Genomic DNA, 22,221 nt, shown 5'->3' with positions numbered 1-22,221 from the left:
CTGTCAGTAAAATCTGATCAGAACCAAAATGCTAAAGTTTCATATATAAGAGAAATATAAAGTGATTGTGTTGCCACTCAGAATCAGTGTAATAAGAGATCTATAAGAGAACTATAATAGTTTGGCTAAAGTGGGTGATGACTTGTTTGGGTGATTTGAGGTTTTGTTTTGCCTTTATTATAGAGGTGTACAAGTTTATTCAGGTGTGTTTCTATACAGGTGTGTTGGAAGGAATTATTTGTTGGAGTTGCATTTCATGTTCGTTCTGGTGGTGGTGGTGGTGGTGGTGGTGGGGGTTGTAGTATATGAGGAAATTTTTAATTCAGAAGGTTATTAGTGACGTGCAACTGCAGCATTCATTTCCTTTGAATAGTGCTAATTACAGCCTCAAGCCAGATCCCATAAGTCACAACTCATTCTGAGTTTCACTGAGTAAATTGGTCTGCTCCTACAATGGTTTTTAACTTTAACAATGACAGGCAGAAAAAAAATCGATATACAAAATAATATAGCTATATAATCTGATAAATTGTTGTGACCCTTATATGTTGATTAGAGTTATCAAATTGGAGGGAGTGATGTTTTCTAGATAAACATATGCTTATGCAGTACCCAAGCCTTTGTTCATAAGTAAAAAAAATTTTTTTATAACAAAATACACATTTAATTAACATATACAGAAACATACATGTTTGAAACTTCATTTTATTAACCTGCAGAATTAGTTTGTCTTATTATTGTTTATAATAATAATAATAATAAATGAAAGTACTGACAACAATAATGACAAATAAGGCAGCAAGTTCTTTTTTTATGGCAGCTGAGATTTCTCTCATTTTTCTGTATGATTTTTCTTGTAAGATCCTCATTTTCCATCCTAAGAAAACTCCCACAACCAGTGCTGCAAACACCACGCAAACAACAGGCAGTATGTTACCGCTATGTTCAGTTACGGGAGTCACTGGAACACAATCATATATACAAAACAACTATTAGAAACACAGGCATTTTTACAAACACATTTTTATAAAACAATGTTTTCTTATGGAAAGATTGTATTGTTTTAAGCAGAAATTATGTTTAAAATAAAACAATCAAATAACTCAAAAACATGCAAAGATGTTCTGGCAGTGATGACGCAAAGCCTATTTACTGTTTTTAGATAACTATGATGTAATAATAGAACATAGTATCCTACAGAGCCAATATCAATGAGAGTTTAAAATAATGGGAAAATGAAACTTACTTGTGTGTTAGCTTAGAATATTTTCCAAATGCCTTCACCTTAATTCTGCAACCTAAAGGTTATGCATACATAAGTAGTACATTAGCATATCTGAGATACATTAAATATAAACATGCATCCGCACTGCATTTTATTAGTACTTATCACTGACACCATGCTGAAACACATCATGCTGAAAGTCTCTCTCTCTCTCACGCTCTCTCTCTCTCTCTCTCTCTCTCTCTCTCTCTTTCTTGCTGTATATCTTAACTAAACTGAAATAAATGGTTAATGTAGCCTATATTTTAGTGAATCCAGAAATCCACTGCTGTCAATTTTCTTATGTGGACAAATAGTCTCCTCTCAACTGTTAGTAGGCTAGCCACCGTTTTCAACATATGCCAGGAAGACAATAACACTACTACTAGCACAGCATCCAAATGATGAATCAAATTAGAACAAAGCATAAAGTGTTATATTTACTTGTTTAAGCCTTTCAGCACCCACAAATAACTTTTCAATTATGGTGATAGCGCTGTTTCCGAGTTTATAAAAAACTACCAACACTCATATGTAAAACATTAGACACAACTGCTAACTTTCTGCTGATTTCCTCAGAAAAGAAAGTGAAAGTTAAGGTAATGACTCAAAAGCAATCAGCAAACCAGGAAGCGCAGGGAAGGTCAAAGTGTACAAAATGCGAATGAGAAAGAAAGTTCAACTTGTCATCATGATATTGGACTGTCCATTTAGATGAAAGCTGCCAAATATAATACATAAAATAAATAAAAAAAACAATAAACTCAAAAGCTGAAGGGGAAGGTCTTTATAGGTGATAAAATACATGGAAATGAATACAAAGGTAGCATTGGTTTTATTTATTTTTTAAAAAGTTTTTATTAGTGAAGAATGAGAACATGAATGCATATGCTTCAATTAGGAATCCATTAAAAGTAAAACTAGTTATTTATTTCATTAGTTAGTCATTTAGAATTAGGTGAGCAAAAACAAATGAAAAAAACATTGACACAGGAACCACAAAATAATCAACAAAATGGAATTAACAACCTTTTGATTATAGCTAATCTAAAACAAATAATTCCAGCAATAGCATGTCACCCCCTAGCGAATTGTGATTTTATTAAGATTTTTAGTGAGTGATTTTTCTCCTTTAAATAGCTTGTTGGTGAATGCATGAGTAAGGCATTAAATGTTCAAGCATCAAAATTACTTTTAATCTCTTAGCTGTTATGTTACTATTGCTCTTCACAGATTAATTTTGTATAAAATTAATAAATAAGTTTAAATGCATACTTACTTATGATGGAGCATCTCATCATATTAACAAATCTACAACCATCAATAATGTACATTCTGAGTGATATAAATTCAAATCCAGAAGTCATATGCATTAAATCATAATGTAATATAAATTTGAAAAAACAAAAACGAAAACTTGTAGCATCTTCGGTAAACACTACAAAGTTCATTATCATTTTAGAATTTCTGAGTGCAAATAATAGTCATGATACTCTGGCTAAGTGAGTTTCCTATCTTTAAATTCATGTATGAGGACAGCTGTTTGTCACTGTTTTTAGTTTCCAATCCACCAACCACATCAGTGTTCTGCTTTGTCTTTAGCTTTAACAGTCCTGCGAACAGCCAGGTGTCCCAATAAATAAATAAATAAACAATAATAAAAAAATAAATAAAAATAAAATAAAATTATATATATATATATATATATATATATATATATATATATATATATATATATATATATATATTTTTTTTTTTTTTTTTTTTTTAATGATATTTATTTGTCCTAAGCCCCCTGCTCTACTCACTGTACACCTACGACTGCACAGCCACTTCCAGCTCCACCATCATTGTCAGGTTTGCTGACGACACCGTTGTGATGGGCCTGATCTCGGACAACGACGAGAGGGCCTACCTGGAGGAGATTAAGCACCTGGAAAACTGGTGCCAGGAAAATAATCTCCTCCTGAATGTCAGTAAAACAAAGGAGCTGATTGTGGATTGCAGCAAGAAGCAGGAGCGGCACTACCAACCTGTGAGGATCAGTGGAACCACGGTGGAGAGAGTAGATAGTTTCAGGTACCTTGGTGTTCACATCTCACAGGACCTGTCCTGGTCCCACCATACCAACTCCCTGGCAAAGAAGGCTCGTCAGCGTCTTTACCACCTCAGATGCCTAAGAGACTTCAGACTGCCCTCCAAGGTACTGCGGAACTTCTACACCTGCACTATCGAGAGCATCCTCATGGGGAACATCACAGTCTGGTTTGGGAATAGCACCAAGCAGGACAGACAAGCACTCTAAAGGGTAGTGTGTTCAGCAGAGCGCATCACTCACACGGAACTTCCTGACCTGCAGACCATCTACTACAAGCGGTGCCAGACCAAGGCCAGGAGGATTGTGAAGGATCCCACCCATCCCAATAATAGGCTCTTCTCTCTGTTGAGGTCAGGGAGGCGCTTTCGCTCCCTGAAAACCAAGACAGAGAGACTGAAGAGGAGCTTCTTCCCACGGGCCATTCGGGCCCTGAATCAGGGAAACTGATAAACTGTGGGGACCACCACCACCATGTAACATAACTGTATATATATTCAATAACTGTATATATATTAAATTACCACCATGTAACATAAAAACTGTAAATGTCTTTTTACAAAATGGATCTGTACATTGTGTACATACATATATACACAACCATATACATTGTACATTGTGTATATAAACAATATACATATATTGTACATGAATTGTTAATATATTTTTGTACATATATAGAATATATATTCCTCTATGCACCCATGTTTTCTTTTTCCTCAGTTTGGACAGAGCCCTCTCAACCATTTCACTACGAGTTATATTGTGTATGACTATGTATGTGACAAATAAATGAAACTTGAAACTTCAAACAAGTTGAGTTTTGGGTTTTGTATTGAGGCCTTTCTGGGAATTCACCATAAAAAGAAAAGAATAAAAGACATATACTTTTAACAGTTTTATTCCATAGTCATCAAATCTGGTTCACATGACATGATAAATGAAAAGCATTACAACATACAGATTAACTTGAGGATCTCATTATTAATACCTAAACTGGTCACTTGTGTTAACTAACTAAACTAATAAACTAATACAAATCTAATAAAATCAAAAGCTATAATTCCATCTACCTGATTTCCATCTAATACTATGAGTTAAAACAATGAGAAATGGTCCCTTATCTTGTCAGCAATAAATGTGATAGAAAAGAAAGAAAAAGGAACAAGAGAATTAAAACATGTTTTCAAGCACAATAAAATAACATCATAGAGTAAAACAGAGAACATAATATAATCCAAAGAACAAAATGATGCAATCCAAAGAACATAATAATGTAATTTAAGGGTTATTCTCAATATACCTGGACTCTACTTGAACTTGTGACAGAATTTGCTGTTTTAACACATACAGAGTCCAACTGTTAAGTGATTACGTGATTATTATACCTGAAAAAAGGAAAATAAAAAGTACATTATGAATTCTGATTCCTGGATTTCCTCCTGGAAGAACACTTATGGAAGCCAGTGAGTTGAATGTCAGGAGTGGTAAAACCTTGCTCTGTTTTAGGGTTTAATCCTTGTTATGATGGGTGTGGTCCCTCATTCTGGATCTGAGGATGTTCTGCTCATTGTGACAGTCCCCAAGGAAAGGGGGAGACGGTTCACCTTGAGGGTTAATCCACAATGAAAAGATATTTCCACTATAACACACACACTACAATTAGTGTTAGTGGACTGTCTAACATATATGTGATTACTCTGCTCAAGAATGGAAAAGCTCTTAGATGTTTGTCCTTTAAATTTGTCATTCAGGTACCAGAGTACAGTACAATTTCTGCCTTGCTCCTCTGTGCCATCTAATATTAAGCACTTGAGATGGAAGTCTAGCATTGCTTATTACAGTGAAGTGTCAGTGGTGCAATTGGGGATTCTTTAGGCTGTCACCTGAGCAGAATATTAACTGAATGTGTCCATTTCTTCCTCCTCCTCCTTCTTAGACTGCACCTTTAAAAACAATAGTCTGTGTTCATTATGTGGATAACAGTGTGTATGAGATTCGCAGTGAACAGTTCAGAGAAAGTGAAAAAGGAACATATAACACGACAACATAACAACATAACGGCATGCCGGGGACATGACAAATGTGACTTACCATGTGCCACCTGTGTAGGGCACGAAACATACAACATGTGCATCAGATGAGCACAACATAAAAAAAAGCCACGTGATTTCCGCTGCCACCAGACAGACTGCTGGAGGGGAGGCACCATCACAGTGGACCTGAACTGCTGCTCAGATGCAGAGTGGCTGCAGCTGATTTTGAAAACAGACATAAAAGTGTACTTACTCTGCCCTCCAGTTTCTTCATCAGATTCTGCCAAATAGGCTCACCAAGACATCCTTTCATTTTCTCGAGTAGATTATTATTTTGATTCTTGTCTGCCTTGGTATAGATACTGGCACATACATGTTCACGTTGGAAATCATTAAGCTGCTCTGACATAATACATTTCATCAGATAATCAGTTTTTGGTGGTTTCAGCAAAGAAATATTCCATAGGAGTGACTTTATTTTCAGCAAGAGTTCTGGAACTGAAATTTGTTAAAATCAACTGCTCCATAATGTGGTGTATAATAGAATGGAGAGGAATGCCAAACTCAGTGATATGTTCTTTGTGCTGGTGAGTGAAGAATCCACCAGTGTGCATTGCAATGAGTTTACAGGCTTCATCAAAGATAAGAGATCCAGAGGAACCTTGAAGGAGGCAGGTGTTGTATGTTGCGATGAAGGTTCCTTTCTCTATGACTTCCAACCCTGTGTAATCAGCATAATATTTTATACTAACCTTAATATTGTCCCCTGTTTTTTCCCCAGTTTCAGTATGTGGGACTATGCAGGACAAGTCAGCACATTTTTCTTCAGTGTGAGGGTGACCAATGATACAAATTCCTTGAGTGGGTCGTAGTGGGACATACTTATGAAGGAGTCTGAGTAACTGAAATCTCTTCAGGATTACACTCCAGCTTCAGAAGAGCAAAATCAACTTATGGAAGGTATGCACCTCGACCCTTCAGACATGCAAAAACATCTGACGACAATTGAAGATCCTTATCTAATGCCCTTCCACTCCTCAGGTCAAAGTTAACCACAGCTGGTTGTGTGAGTTTCTTTAAAACATTGTCATAACTGGCTTCAATTGCATGTGCATTTGTGAGAATGAAGTTATCAAAGAGAAGAAAGCCTGTACCCTCACTATTTCCAACTTTGATCCTACAGACTGATTTACAATTTACAATTTTTTTCTAGCTGACAGATTTTTGAAAAACGTTCTGTTTTTTTAACAAAATCCTCTTTTCTCGGTACGTGCTGTTCAAAATCATGGCTATTTCTGTTTTGCATGTGTTTCACCAAATCCCCAAACTGTTTACACAAGATTTCCCAAATTTCTCTATAGTCTGGGCAATTGCTTGATTTTCTTTTCTCTGATTTTGTTATTTTCTCTGATGTTTGACTCTGATCATTTTTATTGCTTTCTGATTGTAAATTGATGTCTGTAGCATGCTTTGGTTTGGGCACTGATGCAGTGTATTTGCCTCCTTCACAGTTTACAATAAAGATGACCAACTCTCCTCTTACTCTTGTCTTCTGAGCATCCTCTGAATCATGAGATACTTTTTTTTCCATCTCCAGGTTGATCAATGGTTGCTGCTTTTGTTTCCTGAAGATTCCATGAATCCTGATGTGTGTTATTTTTTTTTTCCCATCTCCAGGTTGATCAATGGTTGCTGCTTTTGTTTCCTGAAGATTCCATGAATCCTGATGTGTGTTATTTTTTTTCCCCATCTCCAGGTTGATCAATGGTTGCTTTTGTTTCCTGAAGATTCCATGAATCCTGATGTGTGTGTGTTTTTCTTTTCCATCTCCAGGTTGATCAATGGTTGCTGCTTTTGTTTCCTGAAGATTCCATGAATCCTGATGTATTTTTTTTCTGTATTCTTTTACCTTTGTGTTTTTGAAGGTGTGTATGATAAGCTTCTCTCCCTCATTAATTAATTCACAGGAAAAATCTTCTGTAATTATTCCATATATGTTTTTTTTTTTTTTTATTTCTTGTGTCTCTCAGTGAAAACCTCAGAACCAGCTACAATTGTCTTGAAATAATCACTGGAGTTTAGTGACCTCAGCACTGTTCCAGGTTCAGTACAGTTGAATGTACAAGTTTCAGAATTATTATTTTTTGAGCAGAACTTGAAGGAATGTTGATGTGCTGTTGCCATCTAAAAAAACATAAATTTTGTTAAAATTGTTACTAACTGCCATTATTGCTAGTGATCTTTCCAAAAATGTTTTTTTTTAATAAATTACTGTCACAGTGCATCAGGCACTCAGCTCAAAGTACACACACACACACACACACACACACACACACACACACACACACACACACACACACCTGCCCCACTACCAATTATACAGAATAGTGATCACTTCCACCTGTGCCTTGTTTGTTTAAGACCACAGTAACCCAGGTCCAGTGCTGTGCATTTCCTCTTGACTCTCACATTGCTGATGCTGCAACTGTGTTCTGCCAACAGTGTTTCGCTGAGCTTCTAAACTCACCTGACTTGAGCCTTTAATATTTTCTGAGCCTTTTCTTTGCTTTTTGCTTTTAATGTTTGCTAACTTGCCAACTATCAGATTATGGATATCTCAGTTCCTACCTACAGTCTTATATACAGTAGCAGGTAAAATAATGTGGCAAAATTTAATCCAAACTTTTTACCCTTGGACTTTAATTTCGATAATTAAATAGCATTTATAATCTAGAAATTATTATTTAATTTCTATACATGTGCAGAAACAATATTTTCAACAAAGATTTACAGTTACAGAAATGTTACTTCAAAGACAGCCTTATCCCATTTCACAAATAATCACAAATAATCTTCTTTTTAGTTTAGAAAACTATAACACATTCAATGAAATGGACTTCTAAACATACAATAGAATGTGAACCCTATGCAGTGTTTTGGCAAAAATATGCCAGGGTTTTGATCGAATGAACATTATAATACATCTGGCATTAAACACCACGTCTGGCATTAAACACCACAAATTTCTACAGCAAATTTGTCAGCAACACAGTCTGAACATGCAGAATAGACAATTGGGATTTTACCCCGTTTCATAGCTGAAATTCCAATGTAGCCAGAATTAAAAGAGGATGTATTTCCTGGCAAGTGGTCTGTCATAAAAAACATCGTCTTGTAACTTTCATTCTGTTGTAGCTCAAAGTTATTTTCGCCATATAGACGTGAATAACCAGTTTATGTTTCCTGCATAGGTTTCATGGATGTAACAGCATAAAATGTACACACGTCATTTTTAAAATACTGAAATAAAACGCTCTGTGTTGACTGTGTTGGCTTACACGTTTGATCAGTATATAATTAAAATAAACGAGGATTACCTCTGCTTTCAGCTGAAAGTCTTGCTTTTAGTTCTACTCTGTAAATGTAATGTTTCCAGGAACGAGGCCTGAGGCAGAATGCAAATGCAGGAGGCTCTTTGACGGTGATAGCGCCAATAACTCTAAACACAACCAAACATACCAAAATAACTGACAACATGGGAAACAAACAGTAAATCAGTGGTTTCCTTCACAGTTTACCAACATGTGTGATCTTGCTGATTCATTTCGATATCGAACTAAAGAAAGCGGGGATTGCTTCCCGGGAAGGGGTTGCTTCACACGCCGAGGGTGTTGAATTTGACACAACATGCCGTCTGTTGAAATCATGAGTCAGACTGCTTTGCTTGAAGACTACATAATTATATAAAGGCTATGCGATATATAATTGTACAGTCCTATTTCTCAAACTGGCTTTGTTGCAAGTACATTTTCAACACATTAATAACTGATAGAATTATATATGTTGAGACATATTGTTTTGCTCACAGAAAAATATTGCATTTTATTTATATGGGTACAATCTATAAAACCTAGTTGCAGGCTACAAAAAAATATTTGGTATGTTGTTGTTGTTATTGTTAATAACACGGAGTAGGAAAGCCCTCTGCAGTGATAAAGATAATACACAGTGAAAAATAGTATACAGCTACATTTAGCATCGGTGTTGTTCACTGTTCACTAGTTTACTGTTGATAGACTATCCAAGTTCGACATGCCTAAATATGTTACTATACAAACTCATACACTGCGCCCAGCCTCGTCTCCTCCCGTTCCTCTATGTTCAGTGCCAACTTCCTGTTAATAACCTGTCAAACATTACTCATTTTATTTATTTATGTATTTATTGGGGGTGGTTTAAGAAGACGCCTCAAATGAGAGATAATTGTATGTTCAGTTTTATGTTGTTAACCCTAAATCCACTTCAGAGGGAGTAAAAGCCTTTATTACTGTGACTTATTCATATTTTTGCAGCACAATCTATTCAATCTTTAACAAATGACATCATAAGCGCCAACACTTTGACCTAACTTATCTGAAGCAGATGCGTCCTTTGTTCAGTCTAGCAGGCTAGATAGCTAATCTTTTCCTGAATACTTTATGGCTAGTTATGGCCATCGAAAGAAAAACTGTTTGGCTGGATTTTTATCAGACATCCTTTAAGTTTTGTTCCATCATCTTAGATAAAGCAAAAGGAATCTAGACCGATTCGACATCTAGGCTCTGGTTCGACAGTGTTCATCAGCTCGGGAACCCACATCTGGCCTGCATTTGTCTGTTATGAGCTACCATAGCTGCAAGTAAGCTGTGACTAAACCAGTCAGAGTGCAGGAGTCTGCCTAGGTCCAGTTATAAGGAATTTGTGTTGAAGAGTCTCGTTGTACTCACTTGTTTCTCAATGTTGTTAATTAAATGAAGTCAACGGTTCATTTTTGAGTCTCCATTGTCATTTGACACAACGCTAAGACTCTACAGGTAAATGGATAGCCTCTGTCCTCAAAGCATAACATTGCAGTATCCTATTCTTTAGCACCATGTGTCCCGTACACCGACATATAACAGCAACAGAAGTTGCAACACTGAAATAAGCATGAAAGAACTTGCCTTTTGCGTCTGCTACAAACCGCACAAGACATGGGTGTGGATCATAATTCAGCTATAAACAAGATTCTCTGAAACGTATTTAGGTGTCTGATCAACAACATATTAGCTATAATATGTGAAGAAATAAAGAACCAGCTTATGATCTTACTTATAACAATGACGCTGTATAATCATACTTGCAACAAAGTCTGTTATTAGAGAGAGTAGCAACATTCATATCTGACATACAGTAAAATAATACATGTACTGCATGTTCAGATACTTACTGTAAACTGTAGAGAAGCCGGCGGGTGTAAGATATAAAGTGTTCTTGCCTTCTGGATGTTCAATGAATCTAAGTATTCTCCTACTCCTTTCCACTGATATGCATAGGAGTTTATATTTACGCAACCATTTCCTGTAAATTCTTTACTTTCTCGGATGAACTGTCAGGCTGCTCATGAGTCAGACTTCTAGGACTGACCCAGTTTCTGTCATATTTCAACACGTTAGTCATATTGTTGCTCAGTTTACGGGTGGCACTTGCATTTTATTTATATGGAAACAAGCTTAGAAACAGGCTACAAAAATGATTATTGTTGGTATTATTACTCTTGTTGTTATGAGAACTCAGATCAGATCAGATGGGGCCCGGAATGTTAGGAAAGAAATCCTGTGATTGTTTCTCCTGTTGTGTGTCGTTGGGACTGGCAGAGTGCCACTATCCAGTACCTAGGAACCAAGGTAGTATGCACAAGTCAACCACATCACAACCAATAAGGCCAACATGACCAGCGACAGTTGTCCCCACTGGCACCCATCACGTGACATAATACAGAAAATTAATTAAATAAAGAAAAATAATTAAGTGGGCAGGGGAAAGGTGGGTCAATAATAAAAAGAAGGCAAAGTCAAAAGAAAATTTTTTTAAAAAGTGTGCTCAGAAGTAAAAGGGAAAAAGAGGGACTATGCATGCGGGAACATGCGGGAACATGTGTAGATGCAGGGAAAGGGCTTCCAATCGTTGCTTGAAAGCTCCAATTGTGGGTGCCATGACAACGTCCTCAGGGAGGGAGGTCCACGAATCTATAACCCGCCTAGAGGGCCAAGCCTCAGGTCTTATGCAGTCAGACCTGGGCTTAGTCAGTTTCAAAGAATGTCCCTGAAGGGCTGGTAAGGGAGCTGGTGTAAATAGTCAAGTTAGGTCAGATCCAGTCTTATGAGTGAGTATACGATAGGTGAGTATTGGGTCACCTGGAAGCCGCCTATAGTGCAAGGAGAATGTCCCTAGGGTTTTGCATGCCGCACACCATCTTGGTACCAACCTGTAAAAAGCGCTCCGGGGCCATTTTGTCCCTCATGAGACAAGGTGGATTCTCCAGAACACAATATTCCAGCTGTGACCTGACAAATACCAAGAACATCCTAACAAATATGTCACCGGTGATTTTACCGACGTCCCTACAAACCATCCATAGAACATGGAAACCCTTCGTGGCTGAATCCTGCCATTGATCACTAGCCTTGAAATCACCAGAAAGGGTGAAGCCTGGGTCTTTGGTCTGGCTGACAGAGGGGATATTAACTGTTCAGAGCCGATATCTTGTTGCAGGCAATTTGGGATCAACACGCAGTACAGAACACTTCTCCCGGTTGATCAGTAACTCCCTTGTTGCCACCAACCCCAGAGCCGATCTAGGGCACTCTGTAAGTTATCCACCCCCTCCCCAGGTTTGTCCACAGGAGCCCATAGTTTAAGATCATCCACAAACAACAGGGATGACAAACCCAGGGCCTTGGGGATATCATTCACATACAAGGAAAACAGTATGGGTCCAAGTACAGACCCTTGAGGGACCCCACTAATAACAGCAATCCTAGATGACATGCTAGTGCCAACATGAACACACTGTTCTCTACCATCGAGGAAGGCCAAAATCCAGTCCAGCAACCTGCCACATATACCAAAGGTTCTCAATTTAAAACAAAGTCTTTGATGTGGAACCTTATCAAATGCCTTACAAATGTCTATTAAGACTACATCCATGGCATGGTCCTGTTCAACCATGTTGGCCCACATCTCCTTGGCAGACAGCAAGTTTGTAAGGCAGGAATATCCCTTCTGAAAACCATGCTGAATATCACTCAGTAGATGGTGTCTAGATAGGTAATCCTCCAGCAGCTCATGAACGATCCTCTCCATTAGCTTGACAATAATACTGGTCAAGCTAACTGGCCTATAGTTTACCGGTTGGCTTTTCTCGCCTTTTTTGAAAACTGGACAGATCACAGCTTCCCGGTAGACCTTAGGTAAGGCAGCGGAATCGAACAATTTCCGATTTCTGATACACTGCTGCCACAGTTCAAATGCTAATTCCTTCAAGAGTTTAGGATGGAATCCGTCTGGCCCTGATGCTTTTGATGGATTCAGATCCAGTAGGGCCTTGAGCACCCTACCATCTAAAAACTCCACACCACATAGTGAGTGATCTGCTGGCGAGAAAGCAGCCACAATATCTAATGGCAGTGGCGATTCCAATGCAAAAGTAGTGGCATATTATTTCCCCAGCACACACGCCTTTCCAAGTTGGTAAAAACTGGGGTATCATCATCACCCAAAAGAACCGGAATAGAGTCCACTCTGGCCCCACGTGCTTTGATGTACGAGAAAAATCACTTAGGGTTCATTGCAGCTGACCCAGCTAACTCACTTTCATATTGTAACCGAGAGGCTCGCAAGAGCCTTTTACACATTGACCTCACACTCCTGTAGCCTTCCCAGGTGATACTGGTTGGGGCCCTTACATAGCACTTCCACTGTTTGGCATGCCTACAAAGACTCTTACTCTCTACGTAACGGATCCATGGTGGCTTGGCAGTTGCTTCCCTAGCAGACCATAGCAGTATGTAAGGTGAAGATACATAGCTCAAGGACTGTACAAATTTGTCCCATGCAGTGTCTGCAGTGTCAGAATCGGTGATGGAGCAGGGTGTCTCTCTAGCCTTATCTCTCATGGCTGGGAAGTCAGCCTTCCATATATTTGGTCACTGTATCCGACCATCATTCCTTAGTCTCGTCAGGTTGCATCTAAACAGCAACACTGCTTGGTCACTGTATCCTAGCAGTTGCCCATAGGACCTATCACCTACTGATTTAGCAAACACCAGATCTAAAATCGATGGCAATTGCTCACTCTTAAACCTAGTTGGTTTGTCGACAAACTGCCTCAATGGACTTTCGAGTGTGAACTCAAGAAGCCTATTCGCAAAGGTGCTAGACCCTAGGGAAGTTGTCAGAGCCCTCCAGCATATCTCAGGAGAATTAAAGTTCCCTAGAATCAAACACCTATTCGATGCATGTGACCTCAAACAATTAAAGACCACAGTGTCCAGGCTATCTGGACTTCTGTATAAAACCACGATGCTGATACTACTTGGATGAACATTAGCAGTCAAGGCCACAGCTTGAACTGTATTGTTAGCACATGCATACATAATGACCCTACCCACGTCAATGTCAGATTTAACGCTACTCCTCCTCCATGATGTGGGGCTGGTCTGTCAGCTCTAACCAAAGTCTTATCTAACCAAATAGTTAGATAAGCTCACCTCACTATTGTGAATACGGGATGTGAGCTACGTTTCGGTCACTGCAATGACATCTGGTTTGAAGTCATCTACCAGTTGGCCTAATTCGTGCATCTTATTACCTCTGCTACGTACGTTCGTTGGAACTACATTAAGTAGACGTCTACCACGGTACTCGGGTCGTGCGCCACCAATATCGGCTGTGACAGGGTAGTAGTGAACTGTCAGCACACCACCCGAAAACCCACAAGGGTAAGGCCTTGTTCACCCACGCCACAATGTGCCCTCAGATCCTTAAGTGCCTCTATGCATTTTAATCTGTCATTAAGAGGTAAATCCTCTTGCAGACTGAGGTCAGAGCCCTTCAGCTTTAAGGAAAATTGTAGAAGCGATTTGCATTCATCAGGACTCGAGAGAGCTACTCTGAGCAGTCTCGGTTTGGACTCCGCAGCCTTTGGCAGAGTGTTACTAAGCCTTGTAAGTATACGACCTGTGACCCCTGGGTGACCTGGAGGCATTAGATTGAAAATTGCGGTATTGCAGTGGTTAAGTGATGCGGGAGGTTTCTTTTTAATATGACCTGATGAGCTGTTTTATGGTCTAGTTTAGGAGCCGGTTGCATCCAGAATGTCATCAGTCTGTTATTAATTGTATTGATGAAATGATTTATGCACGTGTGTGTTGGTGACTACGTTGGTGACTATGAGTGTCAGCGAAGTCCTTTGCAATTGAAACTCAGAACAAGATTACCTGCTCATTGTGTTTAATTTGATTGTTTTTAAATTGTAATAAGGTAGTGTTGGTTTTTTAAAATGGCACATGGCAGCACCAGTTACAATATGGTACCTTTTAATAAAATTGTTTAAGATGTTTGATGCAACTTGGCTGAAACAATCTTGACAGAGGTATTTTTAGTTCAGTCTGTCAAGCAGGAGTGCTAGCTAGCTATCCTTTTTCTGAAACTCTTATAACAATTTAGCTAGTGGGCCAATGACACAAGGTGATGAGAAACAAGGTAGTTCTAATTAAGTTAGCTCATAGGCAGACTTAACTATGGAACTAATTAATTTAATTCTTAGTACCATAAGTCCCAAATTTAAACTTGGCAGAGAAGTTCGGAACTGCAAACCTTTATGATTAACCTTTATGTTATCTTTGAACAGCGCGATTGTAACATAGATGAAATATACATATTGCAATATTATAATTACACAAACGTTTTCTTCATAAAATAGCTTGTACTGGTATAGTGTAGCTGTGTTGGAGCATTCCTCCCCATCAGAATCAGAATAAGGCTTTATTGGTCTAGTGTGCTCACGCATACAAGGAATTTATTCTTGGTTACTGTAACGAATGAACACACACACAAGGAAGAGGATCCAATTACAAGAGGTTTTATTAGTGAAATCAAACAGATCTGTGGGGTCAGGCACGTATTCGTGGTGAGGTTGTTCCAAGGTCGATAACACGGGGCTGAGTCCTGGGGGTGTCCAGGGGTCAGGCGGGAGACGAGGTGTAAAAAACAGGCAGAAGTCAAAAACCAGGTGGACCAATATGATTCTAGAACTCTCAGTACACCCCATGGAGTAGCAATACTTCACAACGTGAATGCAAGAGGAGGCGTAGTAATGAGGAGAATGAGGATCAGTTGCGTGTTAGTACTCTGGTGAATCAGATCGGAGGTGTGTGCGAGCAGACATGGCAGTGCAGTGCCGAGTGTGGTTTCTGGGGTTCATTACCGTTACAGTAGCTCAGTCCGCATGGTTGCATGTACACAATACAACAAAAGACAGTTCCACAACACACACATACACACACAGTCATAGTCATACTTTTTAACTTTACATGTGCATCAATTGTTAAGAGTTCTGAGTGCAGGTGTTGGGAGATGCCATTATAAAATGATGAAGTAAAAATAAATAAGTAGATTGGCAGGCAAAAGGTAGGGCAGAAAAGTGCAGATAAAGGTGAAGTACTATGAAATGATCAAGATGAAATTAAATGTTTAGGTGTGTGATTATGTGTGTTATGGGGAGTTTATATGCATTTAGGTATTAAACTATTCATGACTTTGATGGCATATGGTAAAACACTTCTCTGTAGCCAGATTGTCATGATCCTCATTTGGCTAAAGTGCCAACCCGAGGGAAAGTGCTGGAACAGGTGATTATCAGGGAGAGGAAGGGTATGCTGTGATTTTCTCCATACACTTACTGATCCTGGAACAGGTGATGACCAGGTCTGTTGTGATGGGTCTGCATGATGGAACACATTGAAAAGCTGAATTCTGATCATCTGTGAGCTCATATGTTGTCAAATGTGCAGTGTCACAAGAACCTCACATTGTCATGGACGAATCATGCAGCCTCCTGTGTTCTGCAGTGCTGTATTTCAGTTCACCATTCAGTAATGCTGATCCATGGTGTATTAATCACTCGTGCAATAAGTTTGCTGGTTTGAAATTAGTGCTATGTCCTCAAGAGAAACTGGTCCTGGATCAGAGCCTTGATTAAACATTGTGACAAAACTTGTTTTTCCAGGTGTGTCAACATTTAGCACAATGCTTGTAAGTGTGTAGAAATTCTATCCCCGCTCCTGAAATGTTCTCATGTCACTTTTTGTTTGGCAGATTAGGTTTAAAAACATGTGCTTTAATGAGGAGGGATGTGTTGCTGTCTGATATTTTATGTAATGGTTGTTTTGTATAAGTAATGGTAGTTTATGTATTGGTAGTTTCATTGATATCTGGGGCAGTGGTACCTCAGTGGTTAAAGTACTCTACTAGTAATCAGAAGGTTGCTGGTGCAACCCCTACCAATGCCAAATTGGGCCCCTGAGCAAGGACTTTAGCCCTCAAGATGTACACAGTCACAATTGTAAGTCAGCCATAAGTGCTTAAAAGACTTATACTTTCCATTAGTTTAAAGTTTCAGTGGACATCAGCAGGGAGGGAGTGATATAATAATAGTACGATGGTGAGCTGTCTAAACGGTGCTAAGCATGAATGTAGTGTTGAGGAATAATGACTGAGTCTTCCAGTGAGCTATAAACAGAGAGAGAACCAAAGAAGGCAAACACGGCACGGGTGCACATGATTAGTGATCAGGTGATTATGATGTGTGTGTGTTAGTGGGCATGTCGCTTGGGTGTGGTGCCAGGCATAGTGCGACATTAAAGCCTGTGAAGAGGTCATTTCCCCAGACATGTAAACCAGCTGGATTTCTGGATACATAGCAAAATATTCTGCATCCAGGTATTTTATATTTTTAATAATACATATAATGCTTCTGTGATCTTTAGGTATTGTTTGCTATATGTATTAATCTTTTTTTTTAGGTTTTAGGATATTTAATCAAGTTGAATGCATTTCAGATACCAATATTCTATTTATTGCATGTTTTGTTGCATGTCTTTTTTTGTTATGTTATGTTGTGAAAACAGCCACTTGTGGAGTCAGAAAAACATGATTGGTTTTACTTGCATGCTTAGGGGAGTCATAGACATAGTCACAACTGTCAAAAGTCAAAACCAAAGAGCAAAGCAACCACTACACAGAAGACAACCAGAGAACCAGAGGAAAAACAAAACAAAACAGGGTGTGATGTCACTTCCAATGGTTCCTGGGAATTGGAGTCCCTGTCAAAGTCTGAGCAGATGAGACCAGTGAACAACTTGGGGTGGCACACTAAAAATGCTATAGAAGAACTTGTGCACAAGTTAATACAAAGTTAAAGTCACTATATTATATTAGATGATATTCACATGAGATCAGCTGAGGAATCATTAATTCATCATCACCAATATATCAAGAGTGTAGGTATTGATTAAACATGAAGGTGAATTAATAGCTCAGAACAAAGTTTTGTTTTATGTCCAGCACATTGTATTTTTAACCTACAAGCATCTTCCATTTTTTAAATCAAGACTATTTACTGTAACTTGGCAAGCTTAACATTACTATTAACATTTCTAAAACACTAACCATACAGAAACGAGACTTACTCTACCAAACACATACAAACTCACCAATAGATTACAGCTAAATCTGCTATAGGTTACTAATACTAATAGCTACATTTACTATCACAAATAATATTTTAAACGTATGGGAAACACTGTCATTTGTGTGGCCAGGGGGGTGGCCAGTAACTTTAGTTTTTACATATAAAGATAATAAAGATTTCCTAGATGGAGCCTACTCAGTAGATATTCTGTGTAGCACAGTGCTCTGTCTGTGGGTGGTGACTACAGCACTGCTTTTGGGAGTACCCTGAAAAACAAGGTGGAAAAATGTGAGAGATGCTGAAGAAAACCTGTATAGTCAAATATATCTGAATATGCTGCATGAAAACTTTACGATAATGAAACACATATATAAAACAAAACCCTGAGAATATTGAATGAAACCTAAATATATATTAAATGCATTCCACATATTTACATTACATTCAGTCTTCTCATGTTTTTCCAGATATTCATCTATATTTTGAAGATCATAATCTATTATGTTTTTAATTCCACTGTTTTAAAGCATATTTTAGGTTCATGAAATGTTCAAGAATTAATTTCAACATGCACATACATGGAAAAGAACATGGAGAGTACATGGAGAGTTCATGGAGAAGGAACTAAGTGACCCTGGGTTCTTCCAACCAATGGGTGGGTGGAATAAAAAAAAGTTTAGCACCTGGTTTATCTGGTTGTGTAGTCAAAACATAATCACAGCTGTAGATCTAATTTAAAAAATTTAAAGATTAAATTTTTTCTAAGATTATTGTACATCTCAAACAAATTAAAATTTGGACTCATCTTGATTTATTGGGCTTGGGAATTGTTAAACTTTGTCTGACAGAGACAGTTATCACTAAAATTTTAGTGCTGTTAACCTCCAGGTTGTAGATGTAAGATATCCGACAATTGAATATATATGGCTTATACTTATACACCAGAGAGGAATTGAACGGGATACAAAGCAGACTGTATAAAGATGTCCATTTATAGATCCAGGCTTTTGACAGACATGGCTTCCCTGCATATCTCAAACCAGTGGGTGAGTAAGAAAATAATCAAATGTATCATGCTGCGGCTGCAGGAGGGCTCTTTCTGAGTCACAGCAACAAGAATTAGTGTACATGCTTTCATTAATTTAATTTCCATTAATGAAAACACTTTCATCCATCGAGGTTGAAGACAGGCAGCGCTTCCGTCAGCTGTGGAGGAGTGAGGACAAGCAGTGGATTATCCAGGAGAGAATGGAGTTTGGAGGGTGTGTGGTTATTGGGCTTCTGATGGGCTATTTTGTGAGTGGATGGAATGGGTTCACTCCTGGACTGCTCACAGGAATTGAGATTTGGTTTACAGCAGGTCTGATAAGACATGCATGGGGACCATGATAATTGGTACCATAGAAACTTACTGCACTTCTCAGCTGGAGTTTACTTTATACATCAGGATTTATTAAGGGTAATCAAACACTAGGAAACATACATACAGTCATGCACCCAGACAGTGCACACAGTATCACAGGGATAGTAAAATATCTGTAAATAACTGTAAAATAAGTTTCTCCAAACAGCCTGACAGAACAAACCTATGACCTGTTGCTGTGGACTTAGAAATCAATTGCGTGATGATTGTATAGAGGTTGGCAGGGAATGCTCCCCTTCCCACTGTTCACATGGTACGGCCCGCTATGTGCAGTAGGCATTCACTGTCCTATTTGTAACCACACCTTCCTTGTTAGCACACATCTGCGCTAGGTAGTTGTAGTAATGTCTGTGTGTATGTAAACTGCTGTGGGAATGTGCATCTTTGTCGGTCTTTGCTCTTGATCCTGTTCCGTGTACATTCAAGTTCCACGTTATGTTTGTGAGCTATGTTCTACGTTGCCCATGTTCATTGTGCCTGTTCTGTGGGAGTGCCACTGTTTGTGTTATTTGTGTTTGGGGTAAATAAACATCTGTCACCATTGTGGGAGTCTGTGTGTCCTGCTCCTTGCCCTGCGGCACTTGGGCCATCACGGAGGTATAGTTTTGAAGTAACTTATCTGAAATGTTATAATAGCTTACAGACATTTTTTATTGTATTATGTATTTATAAGGCTCAAGTGATAATTTATTAACTTATGCATATTAATTTATTATGCATATTTAGTATTATAGATACATTTTACATTTTCAATGTAACAAAAAAAAAAGAAATATTATTGTAAGGGTTGTTGTTTGGATTGTTGTTTTATTTACAATAAAGTGAAGGTAACAATTCAAAAATCAAAGTTCATTCCCCAGGCTAAGGTTCATAAATGCAAGCAAAGTCCAAAATAAACAGAGCAAAGATCCAAAAGGCAAAAACAGGTATAGGTCAAAAACCCTAGAAGTCCACAATAGAGAGACCATACTCAGGATTCTAGTAGGTAAGGACTGACAGTGCTTTACAAACTCAAGGTGAATGGAGAGAATTCTGAAAGGGGAACTAATGAGACTGTTAATGGCCAGGGTTAGGTTAGGGTTAAGTGGTAAGGATCAGAGTAACCATGGTGACAGTTCATTATTCAGGTGACCTCTGGTGGTCAGTCCTGGAACTGTTGGGATTAAAAGTCAGAGGGGACTGAGACCTCTGGTGGTCAGTGCTGGGAAGACTGGAAGTGACTGAGCTGTACAAACACTGTAAATGAAAAGTAAGAGTGGAAGAACTCAATAATACTACTACTACTACTAATAAAAGTTATTATTATGTGTATAACATAATATCACATAAGCTCAACACCATGTTAGAGCCACTTTCTCTTAGACCACTTTGGACTGCCAAAGGACATTGTCTGACTGGACCATCCAGGTCGAGGTTGGCCGAGCACTGCTAGCATTTCATATTTTTACTTTGAAGCCCATGGCTGCAGGAGAGATGCTGGGTGTCAGCTGACCAAGTTCTGGTTCCTGAGCTAATGGACTCCTTCCACTGTGCTCATCCATCCAGACCTGCTCCTCACCATCCTGTTCTCACACCCTGCTGTTTGTGTGACCTTCAGTAAGGGGTTTTGGTCAGCATCCATCCTGATGGGCACACACACACACACACACACACACACACACACACACACACACACACACACACACACACACACACACACACACACAGATACGCTGTCACACCCGCAGACCTGAGCGTTCCCTGTTTCCCTGGCAACCTAGTCACTTCCAGGTTTTCGTCCCTCTCCATGGTTCCCTGTCTCCTCCCCTTTATCCCCAGCTGTTCCTAGTTTGTCCCTGATTATGATCCTATTTTAAACCTTGTTCCTGTGTCTCGTTTGTTGGTTACTGTTTTGGTATATCTCGCTAGATTCTTGGTCCTCTGTACTTTCTTCCCTCGCTCCATGTTACTTTCTCTATTCATATTTGCCAGTTCTCTGCTGTATGTAATACTTTCTCTCTGTGTTTTAATCCAAGTTGTTTGTCCCATGATTATTCATCTAACTTATTCCGCTCTCTTTTCCTGTTCAGTGTTCTCTCGTCTCTTCGCTTCGTTTAGGTTTCTCTTCCCCTGTTCATATATACAAGTGTTGTCTGGTTTTCCTTTTTAGTTCTACTTACCTGTGGTTTTTTTTTTGATCATACATAACCCAGTTCTGTGTATTCCCTGCTAGCTCTAGTTATAGTCCTCATCGTTATTCTTTCTTAGTCTTCCCTAAGTGTTTACGCCCCTTTTACCCAGTTCATGTACTCCCCTTGTTAGCCTGTTATTCTTATGTTAACCTGTGTGTTCTGTTTTGTTCTGTGCTGGTCTGTTTCTGTTATTAAATGTATTATTCATTTATTCTATCCTGCCTGCCTGTTGTTCACATTATGGCTTCTTCTGTTAATTCTGTTCTTCATAACATCCAAGGCGCCGGCACGTTGCAAGTGTGTTCGCTCATCACCTCTCCAACGTTACACATACCCACACCTTACTCCAGCACACAAGCCCTCCCTTGATACTATTCAACAGTCTATTAATCATAACTTCACTCACTTATCTCTTGTTTACTCTCTCCCTCTTTGAGTCCATAGGACAAGTCCTCTAGCACTTCACATTTCAACTTAGTGCTGACTTGAAACCCTACAAGAAAGTATTTTTTTTTTTTTTGCAATGCTGCTTTGTTTATATATGTATGTGTTATATACTGTTTTACATTCCAGTAATCAAAGCTCAAGTAAATAGCTTATAAACAGCTTATTCCTTAGGAACCTAAACATTTTTGCACAGTATTTTGACATATGGTGAAAGGACGGACTCCTCCCTTTT

The 22,221-nt window shown here is 38.7% G+C and overlaps 1 protein-coding gene and 4 long non-coding RNA genes across 8 annotated transcripts in view; 2 read left to right on the top strand and 3 right to left on the bottom strand.

Moving 5' to 3' along the window:
• The window catches only part of LOC145643347 (uncharacterized), a 31,671-nt gene that overhangs the window by 5,011 nt on the left and 4,439 nt on the right, over window positions 1-22,221 (top strand). The gene's annotated exons all lie outside the window — the stretch shown is intronic.
• Window positions 690-1,855, bottom strand: LOC113591240 (uncharacterized). Its single transcript, XR_003412173.3, has 3 exons — window positions 1,709-1,855; window positions 1,247-1,298; window positions 690-961 (listed from the first exon to the last, which is right to left on the bottom strand). It is a non-coding gene; the product is annotated as an uncharacterized LOC113591240 (long non-coding RNA).
• On the bottom strand, window positions 4,245-11,141 carry LOC118242638 (uncharacterized). 4 transcript variants are annotated; one of them, XR_004776971.2, is made up of 3 exons: window positions 10,644-11,141; window positions 8,773-8,922; window positions 4,245-5,305 (listed from the first exon to the last, which is right to left on the bottom strand). It is a non-coding gene; the product is annotated as an uncharacterized LOC118242638 (long non-coding RNA). The 4 variants fall into 4 exon arrangements; XR_014118330.1 differs by having other exon boundaries at window positions 8,773-8,894; XR_004776972.2 differs by lacking the exon at window positions 8,773-8,922.
• On the bottom strand, window positions 5,824-6,986 carry LOC145652095 (uncharacterized). The gene is made up of 3 exons (XM_081701557.1): window positions 6,939-6,986; window positions 6,364-6,604; window positions 5,824-6,251 (listed from the first exon to the last, which is right to left on the bottom strand). The coding sequence occupies exons 1-3, from the start codon at window positions 6,984-6,986 to the stop codon at window positions 5,824-5,826; spliced, it is 717 nt and encodes a 238-aa protein (XP_081557683.1).
• On the top strand, window positions 15,984-19,952 carry LOC113591241 (uncharacterized). Its single transcript, XR_003412174.3, has 4 exons — window positions 15,984-17,197; window positions 18,476-18,603; window positions 18,894-18,994; window positions 19,128-19,952. It is a non-coding gene; the product is annotated as an uncharacterized LOC113591241 (long non-coding RNA).

Source organism: Electrophorus electricus, chromosome 18 (genome assembly GCF_041902795.1).
Source record: "Electrophorus electricus isolate QZ-2024a chromosome 18, ASM4190279v1, whole genome shotgun sequence".
Classification (NCBI taxonomy): Eukaryota; Metazoa; Chordata; class Actinopteri; order Gymnotiformes; family Gymnotidae; genus Electrophorus; species Electrophorus electricus.
The sequence above is the reverse complement of the archived record's forward strand: the minus strand, read 5'-3'. Positions and strand labels throughout refer to the sequence as shown.

Bases quoted from the DNA above. Each gene is read 5' to 3' on its own strand.
- LOC145652095 (XM_081701557.1), bottom strand. From the start codon at position 6,986: ATGGAAAAAAAAGTATCTCATGATTCAGAGGATGCTCAGAAGACAAGA. The intron at 6,605-6,938 runs GTAAGAGGAGAG...TCTGTCAGCTAG, and splicing joins AGGATGCTCAGAAGACAAGA to AAAAAAATTGTAAATTGTAA. The intron at 6,252-6,363 runs GTGCATACCTTC...GACCCACTCAAG, and splicing joins TGCATGTCTGAAGGGTCGAG to GAATTTGTATCATTGGTCAC.